General features: G+C 41.4%; 1 protein-coding gene across 2 annotated transcripts in view; it reads left to right on the top strand.

The window, feature by feature from the left end:
* MRPS9 (mitochondrial ribosomal protein S9) overlaps positions 1–10,613 on the top strand; it is a 61,929-nt gene extending 51,316 nt beyond the window's left edge. For both annotated transcript variants that reach the window (XM_025869077.2, XM_073897919.1), the window contains 5 exons: positions 331–406; positions 2,852–3,017; positions 3,947–4,055; positions 8,366–8,535; positions 10,333–10,613. In XM_025869077.2, the coding sequence (XP_025724862.1) occupies positions 331–406; positions 2,852–3,017; positions 3,947–4,055; positions 8,366–8,535; positions 10,333–10,424 (613 nt within the window). In that variant the 3' untranslated portion in view covers positions 10,425–10,613. The remainder of the gene's footprint in view (positions 1–330; positions 407–2,851; positions 3,018–3,946; positions 4,056–8,365; positions 8,536–10,332) is intronic.
* Positions 10,614–12,580: the final 1,967 nt, after the last annotated feature.

Consider the following 12,580-nt stretch of genomic DNA (forward strand, 5'->3'; position numbering starts at 1 on the left):
CTTCTCCTTTGAAGTAAATAATGGAAAACAAGCACAGTGTTAATTTTTAAGAAACCTGGTAGCTTGGTGTATCAAATGAGTTCCACAAGAATGTGTTTAAGTCCTCCAATAAAACATTTGCTACACTGGGTGTCTTTCTTAAAGTAGAATGAGGGAATGAAATAACACTTCTCAAAAATAGTTTAATAGTTTACTTAGGTGAAATTTTAATGTTCTAGAATACAAAAATTTGTTTCCCAATCAAGAATCGCTACTGCATGTGGGATCTTTTGTGATAGAACTCTAATTGCATGGTTAATTTAAAAGAGAATATATGTGATATTTTAACAGAGACCTGATTGGCAGCAGATGGCTGATTAAGGAGGAACTAGAAGAAATGTTAGTGGAAAAACTGTCAGATCAAGATGTGAGTGATTAATCTTTTAAAATTAAGGGGACCTGTGCTGTAAGAATGCAGACAATTGCTGTATTTAGGATCGTCACGGTAATGTTCCTCAGAGGCAGGTGTTCCTAAGACAGTTTTCCTTTCTAAAACATATGTATAGTTGGTTTCTGCCAAAGGGCCTTATTGCAGTCAGGAAGGTGACATGCCTCCTGGCCAGACCCTCCTATCCACAAGTGCCCTCGGTGTCCTCCGCTGGCGGTTCTAGGGAAGCGCAGCAGAGGTCAGTTTTCATCTCCTTAAGTAAAGCCGATAGCTCGTTTTACAAGCTAATGTAAGGAGTTATCACAGGTGAAGTAGAAAAAGAAAAGAGCGCATGGTCGCCCTTGTGCAATTTGCTGCTCCCTGGCCTACTTGTATGCAGTATCTAGAAGGGTGGTATTTTTCATCTTGGAATGTGAGAAACCACCTATGTCAGAATCACTTAAAATGCAGCCAGAAAACTGGTTAGAAAATGCAGTTTCCTAAGAATTCAGACCTCGCTCAGCATTTCCAGGGGTGTCACCCAGGAATTCTTTTTAACCAGCTCCCCAGGTGAGTCTTATACCCTATAAAGTCTGTGCCCCCTGCTTTAGGTTTTCATTGGAGTGCTCCTTTGCTAAAGGCTCTAATATACGCCAATATTATCTGAGGAAATTTGATGTTTTAAATATGTTGATATTCTAAATTTAGATTATTTCTAGAAGATTTGAGTTTAAGTTTCACAAATTGTTCCAAGAAGGGTTTTTTCTTCCATTGGCACTGGCTAACATTGTTAGTACCTTGCCACCCGTGTTGATTTTAAGTCATGTACTTAAATTGCGCTTTTTTTCATTTAACATATTGGAGAAATTAATGATTTGGAAACATTGCAACTTGCTTAACAAGGTGTCAGGCATTTGGTGAGTGGTAGATCTGGAGTTAATTTCTAATATCCTAACTGCCAAGTCGCTATTGCTGCATTTGGATCTAATGGAAAAAAATCTCTTTGCTTCTTCATTGAACGTATCATTTCATTGTTTCCTATGTTTTCTGGCTGCTTTGATTTTTTTATAATACAAGTTTGTTTTTTGGGGGTTTTTTTTGTTTCTCCATTTTGAAAACATCCCAAGGACTTTTTTTTTAGAGGTGTGCAACTGGGAAGACCAAATAAATGCATTTTCCATACATACACATAATGATGAATGTATCTCCTATTCATAGACAGTAGATGTGTGGATGATAGTCTGCTGTACTTTTGGGGTACTGGATAGCAGAAGAGGTCCTGAAGTTGCTGGCTGGTATCAAGGTGAGGGAGGCAGGGGGAGGCAGGGACTTCTTAAACCTTACCCCTCGCTCATCAGAAAGGCCATGCCAGACTCGTAGCTACCCTTCTGTACGTTTATAGTCAGCATGTGATGGAATTGAGAAAACCGCTGAGAGCAGAGGGCACAGGCCCAGAATGGAGGGGAAGAACAGAGCTGTGTCAGTCCAGGTACCGCAGGTGGCAAAGTCTGTCACCCTTACCTAGAAAATTCCCCTCTTTCAGGAAGCAGTAATTGAAGCAGTCTCTTAAAACTTACTGTTGAGATTTTTCCACATTTCAAATCATCAATGGCAGATGTTCACGATAAAGTCAGAGGCGACAAAGAGGAGTATGATTTTTAGGGTTGACAAAAACACAAATATGGTTATCAAAAATTGGGTCTCACACTCCACATTAACTAAGGATCTCGAGTATTAGTTGTCTCCTTCTGCATAAACACTTTAGAATGATTACTCTGGCATCAATTTTAAGGGGTTAATACCAAGTTGTTTACTTTCTAATCACATGTTCGAGAACTATTAAAAAAAACTCACAGAGTAGCAGGGATAATTTATTTCAAGAGGTTGCCCTTTAAGTCAAGTATCTCTTGAATTTTTAAATAGCTTGATTGTTCGGTTTTAAAGGAAATCATAAACATTAAAGTAACACAGCTTGAACAGCTAAAGATATATTTGCCAAATGTATTATGAAATATAATTTAAGAGGTACATTTTCTCAAAATCAAGCTCTTCCCATTTTACTATACATAACTAGAAATTATTTTTAAACCTCCTCTTGATCCAGTTAATAAAAGAGTAGAAATTACACTTGAAGATCATCTAAATATTTTTTGAAAATGAATTTAAATCTCAATTTCATGTAATTAAAATACAGAGAAGCTGATTTTTCTTTGCTTGCTAAGTCTCTTGTTTCTCAAAAGAAAAGATTGGGCACTGAGGGATACACGGGAAGTGTTGCGTCTACATGCTGTTTTAAAAGCAGCATGAAGGTGCAGGAGTGTCATCCTGTCAAAATTCATCAAGAAAAGCAACATTGGAAAGATCAGGTATACAAAAATAGAAAAAAATTTAGCAAATGCAATTACACTTGCATCTTGTAATGAATTTTTATTTTATTGTCTGTAGTATGCACAGTTCATTCGGCTGCTAGAAAGGTTATTGACACTGCACGGTGGTGTCGAAGAAGAATTTGTGCAGAGATTCCGTAGGAGTGTAACTATTCAATCAAAAAAACAGCTGATTGAACCTGTGCAGTATGATGAGCAAGGAATGGCCTTCAGCACCAGCGAAGGTAATGACATTCTGTGGAGAGAAAAATTTTGTGAAAACGAGAAACAACAATTATTTTTATTTGCTATCTCTCCCTGTTATTCAGTTGGTCCATTTGTTTTTTGCTACCGTAACACTGAATTTTCTAATTTTTAAGACTGTTGAAGTTTCAAAAATCTGAACCTTCTCATGTCCCAAGAAAAAATGTGGATGCGTACCTACCCCATCTTGTTGACACTTTTTATTTTTAGACTTATGTTAAATCTTTTTCATTTTCAACTGGCAGAGACAAAAAATGTTTGTGATAAAGGTTTCCCATCTAAAATGAAAATGCTCAGGGAATCTGCTTGGATACTGAAACTGTGAAACGTGAAAACTTGAGGTCCTCAACCTCACATCTTCCTTGGAGCCACGCAGACCTTCGTTACGATGCAGCTTTTAAGGCCTGACCCATTAAATGATAAACCTGCAACTCTTCACAGTTGAGCATTCTTCCTTGGCATTTCAACTAATGCTTTCAAAGAAATGGGACCTTTCCTGAGGATTCTTTTCTTTTTTACTAATTATATTTTATTATACTGTTCATATATTTTTAAGTTATATGATTAGATATACTGATTATCAAAGAAGAACACTGTAAAGTGGTTGTTTTTCTAAAGTAACATAAATAAATACGAATTACTTCATTGCTCATTGAAACTAATTTTAAATCATTGTGGTATTCCTAAAATGGAGTTGAGGAACAAAATTACCCCGTAATAAGCTCTATTGCATCGATTATGGTGTAGTTTGTCTGTTTTATTTTTGTTTGACTTGTAATACTCATAGAACTTTACTATATACAGTGTAATAGTATATGGTCCTTCTGGGGAAAAAATAAAACATCGTTTTACCTATCTCAAAACATTCACCTCGAAGATTTTTACTAATAGAAATTCTGTATTTACAAAGGTAAAAGAAAGAGTGCAAAAGCAGAAGTAGTTGTTTATGAGCATGGAAGTGGAAAAATAAAAGTAAATGGAATCGATTACCTGCTTTACTTCCCAGTGACACAAGACAGGTTCGTTTCTCGTTTTGCATTTTGTCTTTATATTAAAAAGCCTTATGATTTTCTGATTATATATGTCTGAATGATTGTTTCTCTTTACCAGTGTAATTAAATCAAACTAGCTAGAGGGAAGCTGTCACTGTTTTTATTTTTAAAGATTTTATTTGAGAGAGAGAGAATGAGAGAGAGAGAGCACATGAGAAGGGGGAGGGTCAGAGGGAGAAGCAGACTCCCCGCTGAGCAGGGAACCCGATGCGGGACTCGATCCTGGAGCTCCAGGATCATGACCTGAGCCGAAGGCAGACGCCCAACGATTGAGCCACACAGGTGCCTTGTCACCATTTTTTTTTTTAATGTGATTTTCCAGATTTTGAAAAAGCATCTCTAGAATTCCTCATTAATTGAATCTTCCTCCTCTATCAGATCCTACTGGAAGTTGAGTATTTTAGACGTATCTTCTTTTCTGAAATGCAGACTATGCCAAAATGAAAGAAAAGTAGATTCCCACCTTCTGTTTCCCTAGTTGGGGGGCAGATGTGCACAAAACAACAGAAACCAACCTTGGCTTTTACCAGCATAAGTATTAGAAGAAGTCTGCTTTACGCTCTGGATTTTTTTTGCTACTCAGAGGAAACTGATTACATAATGAGCAAGCAAAGAAACCTGACACTGATGTGTTAAAACAAGAGCTCATCATGCTTTGCTTTAGTTCCCAGTGCCAAATATGGCAGTTTTATTTTTTTGAACTTTGTATCCCATGGAGAAATAGACATTAATCATAAATAAGTATTACAATTCAAGTCCTCTAAATATGCTCATCTTCGATCTCTGTGAGTCACTATCTAAAGGCCTCTTTTGGAGGCGGTTATTATTTTTCTAGTAGTTACTGTCATTATCCACAAGTAACACAAGTTCTGCATGATTAGACTCTGTTTCCTGAATGTGTAGTGCACTATTTAAGGTGAAAAGAGGCAAAAGCTCCGCTGATCCCAGTGCTTATGTAAGGAAAAGAGGACCCTGTTAATGTGCAAGTTTCTGGACCAAATAATGACTTCAGGAAATGTATGTTTATTTTATTAGTATGTGTGTTTGTGTCGAGGAGTAACCCACTCTAACTCCATTCAAATGGAATAGGCTAATTCTGCCATCCTTCTCACAGGGAAATGGGTAGAGGAAGCTCTTCTTTCCCTTAAGAAAAGCCAGAGAGAGACCCAGAATGTCAGCACTGGAAACTGCTTGGAGGAATGGCATTTGACCAATAATAACCTGTTAGTTTACTTTTGGATATAACTCCTGATGCTTTAACCATAAATCTCAGTTATGGCTTGAACTCATAAATCAATAGGTATCCTTAGAATTTATTTTCCAGTTTGAATTCAGCAGGCACTTACTAAGGATGGTCTGTGTGCACCATCTTGTTCTGGGTGTTGTGAAGATAGCAGAGCTATTTTTTTTTTTCTTAAGATTTTATTTATTTATTTGAGAGAGAGAGAATGAGAGATAGAGAGCACAAGAGGGAAGAGGGTCAGAGGGAGAAGCAGACTCCCTGCTGAGCAGGGAGCCCGATACGGGGCTCGATCCCGGGACTCCAGGATCATGACCTAAGCCGAAGGCAGTCACTTAACCAACTGAGCCACCCAGGCGCCCCGATAGCAGAGCTATTTAAGATACGATTTCTATCATCAAGAGACTTCCTCTCTGATTGGGAAGCCTAAGTAGAGAATCTTGGCAGAAATGGGCACCCGGACTGTCTCGTCATCTTAAAGTGGTTGTAGGGATTGTGCTAGGCTGGGCTTCCCACGTGCAGGAGCAACCAGGAGCTTACAAATTCAGCAGCAAGGTGACCACTGACCAGCAGGAAGACAGCTGAACTGAGAATCCGGTGATCTCGCTTCTAGTTCTGTTTTCTAGCTGTGTGACCTTAGCCCAGATATTTAAGGTCACTTTGCTAGTTTGTAGGAGAATTGGACTTGATCTCTCAGATGCTCGCCTACAAGTCAGCTGGATGGCTAGCTGTCTTTCCAGGGTCCTTTCTTCAGGCTGTTTGCACAAATAGATCATTGGGAATGAACATTGACTGTGTTGCCTTCCCAGTGTTATCAGAAAATTTTTGTTTGTTCATCCATTCACTTATACAACAGACATTTATTACTAAGTGCCTAGTACTGTGGAATACAAAGATTAATAACCCTTCTGATTTGGAAAGGCCTTTGCTCTGTCAGGCAACCACTAAAGTAACTCTTAACTGATCATCTGTGCAAAAGAAATGCGTTCCTCACACAGCACTAGCCGTGTAATAGGGGAGATAAGGTTAGCATTCTAAGCAGTTAAAAATAAAAAGCATGCATTTGTACATAACGCTAAGTTATATGCTTTTGAATTGGTGCCATAAGGAGAAAGATTATTTTATATTTTTTTTCAAAATAACTTTGATTAGGTAATAAAGAACAAAATAACTGTCTGAGATGCCTGAGAGCAGATGAAGACGGTTTTTGCATGTATTTGCAGTCCAGATTAGTTAAAATCAATAGCTATATATAATCATCTTCAGTTGTTACCCTTTGGATCACACCTACGTATCAGTTAAGTTTTCTTCCTCAGTGTGCACCCACTTCCCAAATGTCCAGACCCTTCTTGGTGGTCTGTCTTACCTTGACCCCTGGTTCAGTCACTCTAGTGTGTCTGGAGTAGATTAGAGAATATGTTTTTTCTGAATTTGTCTCTATTTCTTTATATAAGCATTTGTTAGGGAATCTTAGAATTTTAGGAATTAACACAGATAAGTGTTTAAGCTCCCAAACAAGTGGGTGACCAGAGCTGCTCAGTAATGTCACTTACATCACTAACCACTTACCTGTGTCAGGCAACACAGAGTCTCCCCCACCCTCCAGGCATGTCTGCATGTCAATCCCATAGATTCCGTCCTGGCCTCTCTTGCCCTGCTGGAAAAGTGGCATGGTGGAATTACATTATCAGTCTCTAAATTTTCTTTAGTTATTATGATAATATGGCTATTACTTAGAACAGTATTATTTTTATAGCATTCCTTGGTTGCTTTATTCAAAAAAGCAATATGGATTTATGTTATTTCAGGCCCGTGTTTGTTGTTGTTTCATCCCTGTTGAAACAACATCCCTGGGCGCCTGGGTGGCTCAGTTGGTTAAGCGACTGCCTTCGGCTCAGGTCATGATCCTGGAGTCCCGAGATGGAGTCCCACATCGGGCTCCCTGCTCAGCAGGGAGTCTGCTTCTCCCTCTGACCCTCTTCCCTCTCGTGCTCTCTATCTCTCATTCTCTCTCAAATAAATAAATAAAATCTTTAAAAAAAACAAAAAACATCCCTGTTGAAGCAGCACTATTGCAGATTCTAATTAACTGTGTTCTTGGAAGGTCTTGTTCAGAGAGAAGGTTCTGTCCATCTGTCTGCATGCAATTATTTTGCCCGTGTAGCTTGAAGAGTAATACTCGAATGTAACTGTCCATATCTGTCTTTCAGCATCACTGTGGTATAAGTTTTATTTGAGGTCTAGAAAGCTACACTGTCAGATAAAGCAAGTCAATGCAAAATGAATCGGCTTTTCTAAATATTCAGTAGAGATATTGGGGCAAAATAGCAAGATCAACGTACCTGACAGGCAGTGGTAATTGGACCTGGTACATAAATGGTGTTCCACAGTCACTTGCTGGGCTGAGCAAAAGAAGGTCTGGGCGGTGTTGTGTCCGTGTTCCATTCTCCAATGCTGGGGTGCCTGTGGGGCCCATGCGGGCACAGATTGCCAAGGGAAGTGGGCCCGGCTGGTGTTGTGCACAATGTCACGTGGCACCTTTAAGAACCGGTCATAGGAATAGGTGTTTCAGAGGTGGGGGGGTGGGGTAGGAGGTGAATGTGGTTTTAGTAACTGTCAAAACCATGTCAGGATGAGCATCCTACATTACACAGATGTGTTACGGTGCATTTTGTTTAGTGAATCTAACTGGCATTGGATAATCGATCACTGAATCCAGGGAGATTCCGCTGATGAGTGGAATTTCCCAACTTTGAGACTTCTTTACAAGGTTATTTTCAAGCTTCGGAAGGTTCTCATGAGAGAAAAGGGCTCAACTGTGAGAGGGTGTGTATTGCTCTATCCAGGAAGAAGAAGAAACGTGGCTGTCTGCAGAGCATTCTCGACATCAGAGACACCAGGAGGTGTTCCTATTACTGGTTGACTGAAGTATGTGTGCTGGCATGCCTGATGCGCTTTCTATGAATGTGGACAACGTGAGCAGTTTGTAACACAAGCATCTCGATAGTGAGCTACCTTTCCCTGTGATGTGTTCTAGAGAACAGTTGATGTTCCCCTTCTGCTTCCTTGACCGGCTTGGAGAACACGACGTGACCTGCACAGTCTCGGGGGGTGGGCGGTCATCCCAGGCTGGAGCCATACGCCTGGCGGTGGCAAGAGCCTTGTGCAGTTTTGTCACCAAGGAAGAGGTCGAGTGGATGAGACAAGGTACGAGCCGTGGTGGGAGTGGCGGGGGGCGGGTATCTCCGCCCGATCTGTGGTGTTCCCCGGTTCCTGCACCAGTCCCTGGAAATCAGAAAATACTCTGTTAAATACGCAGCCTTGCAGTTTGCTGGCTTCTCTTTGTATGCTCCACAACCATACCAGTGCTTTTCACTTCTGATATGTGTGAAGTGAATTTGAGCTAGAAAAAGAAAAGGAGGCCCTCCCAGCATTAGGGAAGACTTCTTCTGGCCTTTAGGGCCGAACCGCTTAGCCAGCTTAACAAGCACTGCCCCGTTGTGTTTAACAGATGAATCAGTGACTGTTTTTGTCTTATCCTAGAAACTTGTAACTGTTTGATGTGATGAAGCCCATACTGTATCTTTCCAACGTTATTGGAGATTTCCGTTTTTCCACTGTGATGTGACTATGAATTTTATGTTGTCTTATTCGCTGGGTGACTCTCACCTCGTCATGAATACGAGAGTCTGCAATGTGAGAAAGAAGAGGCCATCAGTTTGTTCATGAGGGCGCTGCTTTAAGCGCTTAGGATAAATCAGGGTGGTTCTAAGCTGAAGACCATCTTCCAACTGTTTATGAAGGGAGGAAAGCACTGGGGGCACTACTGACCACTACTGCCCGTGGCCCGGGCACGTCACTTAGCGCCTCTGGGCCCCGCAGCTCCTCTCCAGGCAAGTAAGATGGCCTGCCCTGTGCCCTCCCGCGTGAGCCGCTGCGGTCCAATACCGCGCTGCAGAGAAGTGCCACTTACGGCTTAGACTAGTTGATTCTTTAAGTCTCTTAAAAATCCATTTGCTTATAAAAAAAAATTTACCATTTTGTACAATTCATGTCTAGTCATTCTAATAACTTACAGGACCTCACTTCACAATTCTTCCAGTTTGACTTAGTGGACATATTGAAAAGTAATAAAGCATTATTACTTACAATTCAAACTAGAATTTAGACAAGTCTTGTCTGCATTTTGTCCAAAATATTTATTCCATGCCCTTTTAAAGACACATAAATGCAAAAGCGTAATGGGTATATAATGAGTGATTGAAGCTTGCCTTTGCTTTATACCCAGATACTCCTAATAAGATACCCCCACCTTGTCTACAGGGAGAAGCAGTGCTAGTGTTGGAAGAGTGAAAAAGACAAGGAAAAACTATGGCCTGTTTACGTATTTATAAAAGCATTGTAAGAGCTTTCTCATCACTGGTATTCTCGAAATCTGTGGTTCCAGCCACCACAGGGGCATATTATTCGGGGCATATGCTAAGAGTAACTCATCAGTTGCCTAGAAATTACCCGCTCTTGATGATTAGGGAGTGAAAACTTCCAGAAGTTTCTTTTCTCAGATAGGTTTGATAAGTCATACTGTACCTGTATGTTTGTATATTCATGGTCTCAAATCTACAGTGTCCATAGACTTCCTCTTACTCGGCCGTATAGTGTTTCTTGTCTGCCTCGCGTCTCCGTTGGAACTTTCACACCTGTAATAATAAGCGGGCGGCGTCAGTGCCGTCACGGTGAGTAGTGACCACCCACGCAAGAGCAGACTTAAGTTGAACAGGCTTAAAAACCTACAAGGAACCACGGCCCTCATAGGAGGAGAAGAACAGACTGAAACAATGCAGCTGGTGTTTGTCTCCGAAATGGGGGAACTATCCTAAAAGAGTGAGAGCAAACTGCTATCGTGAGACTTACACCAGGCTGGTAAATTATTACAGGCCTGGTTGCTTTCCTGTAGGCAGCATGCATCTCCCATGCTTCATAAAGGCTTCTCTTTCTACACCGCAGCTGGACTGCTGACTCCTGATCCACGCGTCAGAGAACGGAAGAAGCCAGGCCAAGAGGGAGCCCGCAGAAAGTTCACCTGGAAGAAGCGTTAAGTGTTCTTCGGGCGAGGAGAGGAAACGCCGTGTATATGTGCCTGGCATGCGGCAGACATACAATAAATATTTGCTGGCCAGTGTGAGGGCAACACTATCAGGCATTTGAGTTGTGAAATGATTTATTTTTAAATGCTACTTTGTAAAGGTTACCTTGTAAACATAATTTTTAAAAAATATTTAGCTTCATTCTGCTGCCTTATTTTTTAAACTTTTTCAGAAGGTCGTTTTAGAAGCACGATTCATAGAACCTTGGCATATTAGATCTGAAAGGAACATTCAACAACATCTAGTCAAGTAACCTCATTTTGCAAGCAAGAAGTCCCAGCCTCCAAAATGAAGGGACCTACCAGAGCTGCACTGCTAATTTAATGAGAGAACTCATTTCTCCTGACTCTCTTGTTTTCCCATACAGCCATTGTTACAACATATTTTTCAAAATGAGGGGCGAGAATGCTTGTTCAAGAGAATGAAGTTGTGAGGGTCTTTGTCAGGAGCCAGAGAGGACTGAGCTGCCAAGTGTTCAAGGAGCGGATTCAGACAATAGGCCAGTCTCCCCCCAGCCCTTGGCAGCCACCACTCTGCTGTTTGTAGGAGTTCAGCTTTAAGATGCTACATACAAGTGATACTGTGTGGTTTTTGTCTTCATCCAGCTTATTTCCCTGAGCATAACGCTGTCCAAGTTGGGTTCAGGCTTTCCGCTAGAAGATGACTTAGTTCCGAGGATCTCATGTGCGGATTACGGTTGATAATTCTGTATTATATAATGGAAATCTGCTTAGATCTGAAACATTCTCACCAAAAAAAAAGTGGGGAGGGGAAGAAACCATGAGGCGCTGGATAGGTTAATTTACTTGATGGTAGGAACCCTTTCACAACCCGTGTGTGCGTACAGTAATCCCCCACCCCCATCCACACGTATACATTCCAAGACCCCCGGAGGGGAGGCGCCTGAAACCAACCGAACCTGATACAAAACGGGGTTTTTCTTCTACACATAAATATCTATGATAAAGTTTAATTTATAAATTAGGCATAGTAAGAGAGTAACATAATCAAATAGAATAGTTATAACAGTATACCGCAATAAAAGTTATGTGAATGTGGTATCTCTCAAAATACCCTGTTGTGGTGTACCCACCCTGCTCATGATGGTGTGAGATAAGAAAATGCCCCCGTGAGGAGATGAAGAGGGGGCAAGACGTGGGCACCGGGACGCGGCGTTAGGCCACTACTGACCCTCGGATGAGAGAGCAGGACGACGACCATTTGCCTCCAGACTGTGGTTGACCACGGGGATCTGAAAGCACAGATAAGGGGGGACTACTGTATATCAAATCGTCACATTGTGCGTTTTAAATGTATTACAACATTGCCAATTCTACCTCAGTAAAGCTGGGAAGAAAGCCGAGTGAAGTCTCTAACTGCTTACTGCTACGGTATACGCAAGAGACTAAGCCCGGGACGTGCTCCCCCAGCCCACGGAAGGCTCAGCAGAGGTGCCTGTGATACAGAGGCTCTGAAGGAAGGTGGGTAGGCCACGAGTTCACATAGGTGGAAGGGCGGGGGCGGGGGCCAGGGGCCGAGTCCTTGACTACGGGTCCCCCAGAGACTGCCACACACTAGCTGTCCGCAGGGCAGGGGTGCGGAGGGCCGCTTCCCTGGGACAGCCTCTGTAATTGCCTGCACTAGGTCTGAAAGACCACATACAGGTTTCTGGCCAACAGCTGGACTCCTTAGTCAGCTAAGTGTTAAATTGAGGAGCTTGTTATAGGGTTTCTAAGGTTCTTTAAGAAACTTAGATTTTAACTATTATAATTTTGCAGGTTTTTGAGGGGAAAAGGTAGTTGGTGACAGGGGTGCTTTAAATCCATCTTAATACACTTGTTTTAATAAATACTTCAGAAATTAGACCCTCAGTGTTCAGTTGTCTTTACTGCAGGGAATTATCTACTACTGATATCTCAGTAACTGTTTTTTAAAAGTCTAGGCTAAGTTCTGAAATGTGTACATACACTTCAGATCCTTAAACCGTACGGTAACCCGATGAAAACAAGGGCATACATATCCCCGCATCGTGCCCAATGCGTTATTCATCTCCGACGAAATGGTGGAAAATGTGCCCTGGTTTCTCTGCGCTGCATTCTCCTGTGAGG

Source organism: Callorhinus ursinus, unplaced genomic scaffold (genome assembly GCF_003265705.2).
Source record: "Callorhinus ursinus isolate GAN/ISIS: 27379988/994484 unplaced genomic scaffold, GSC_fseal_2.0 scaffold10, whole genome shotgun sequence".
Lineage (NCBI taxonomy): Eukaryota > Metazoa > Chordata > Mammalia > Carnivora > Otariidae > Callorhinus > Callorhinus ursinus.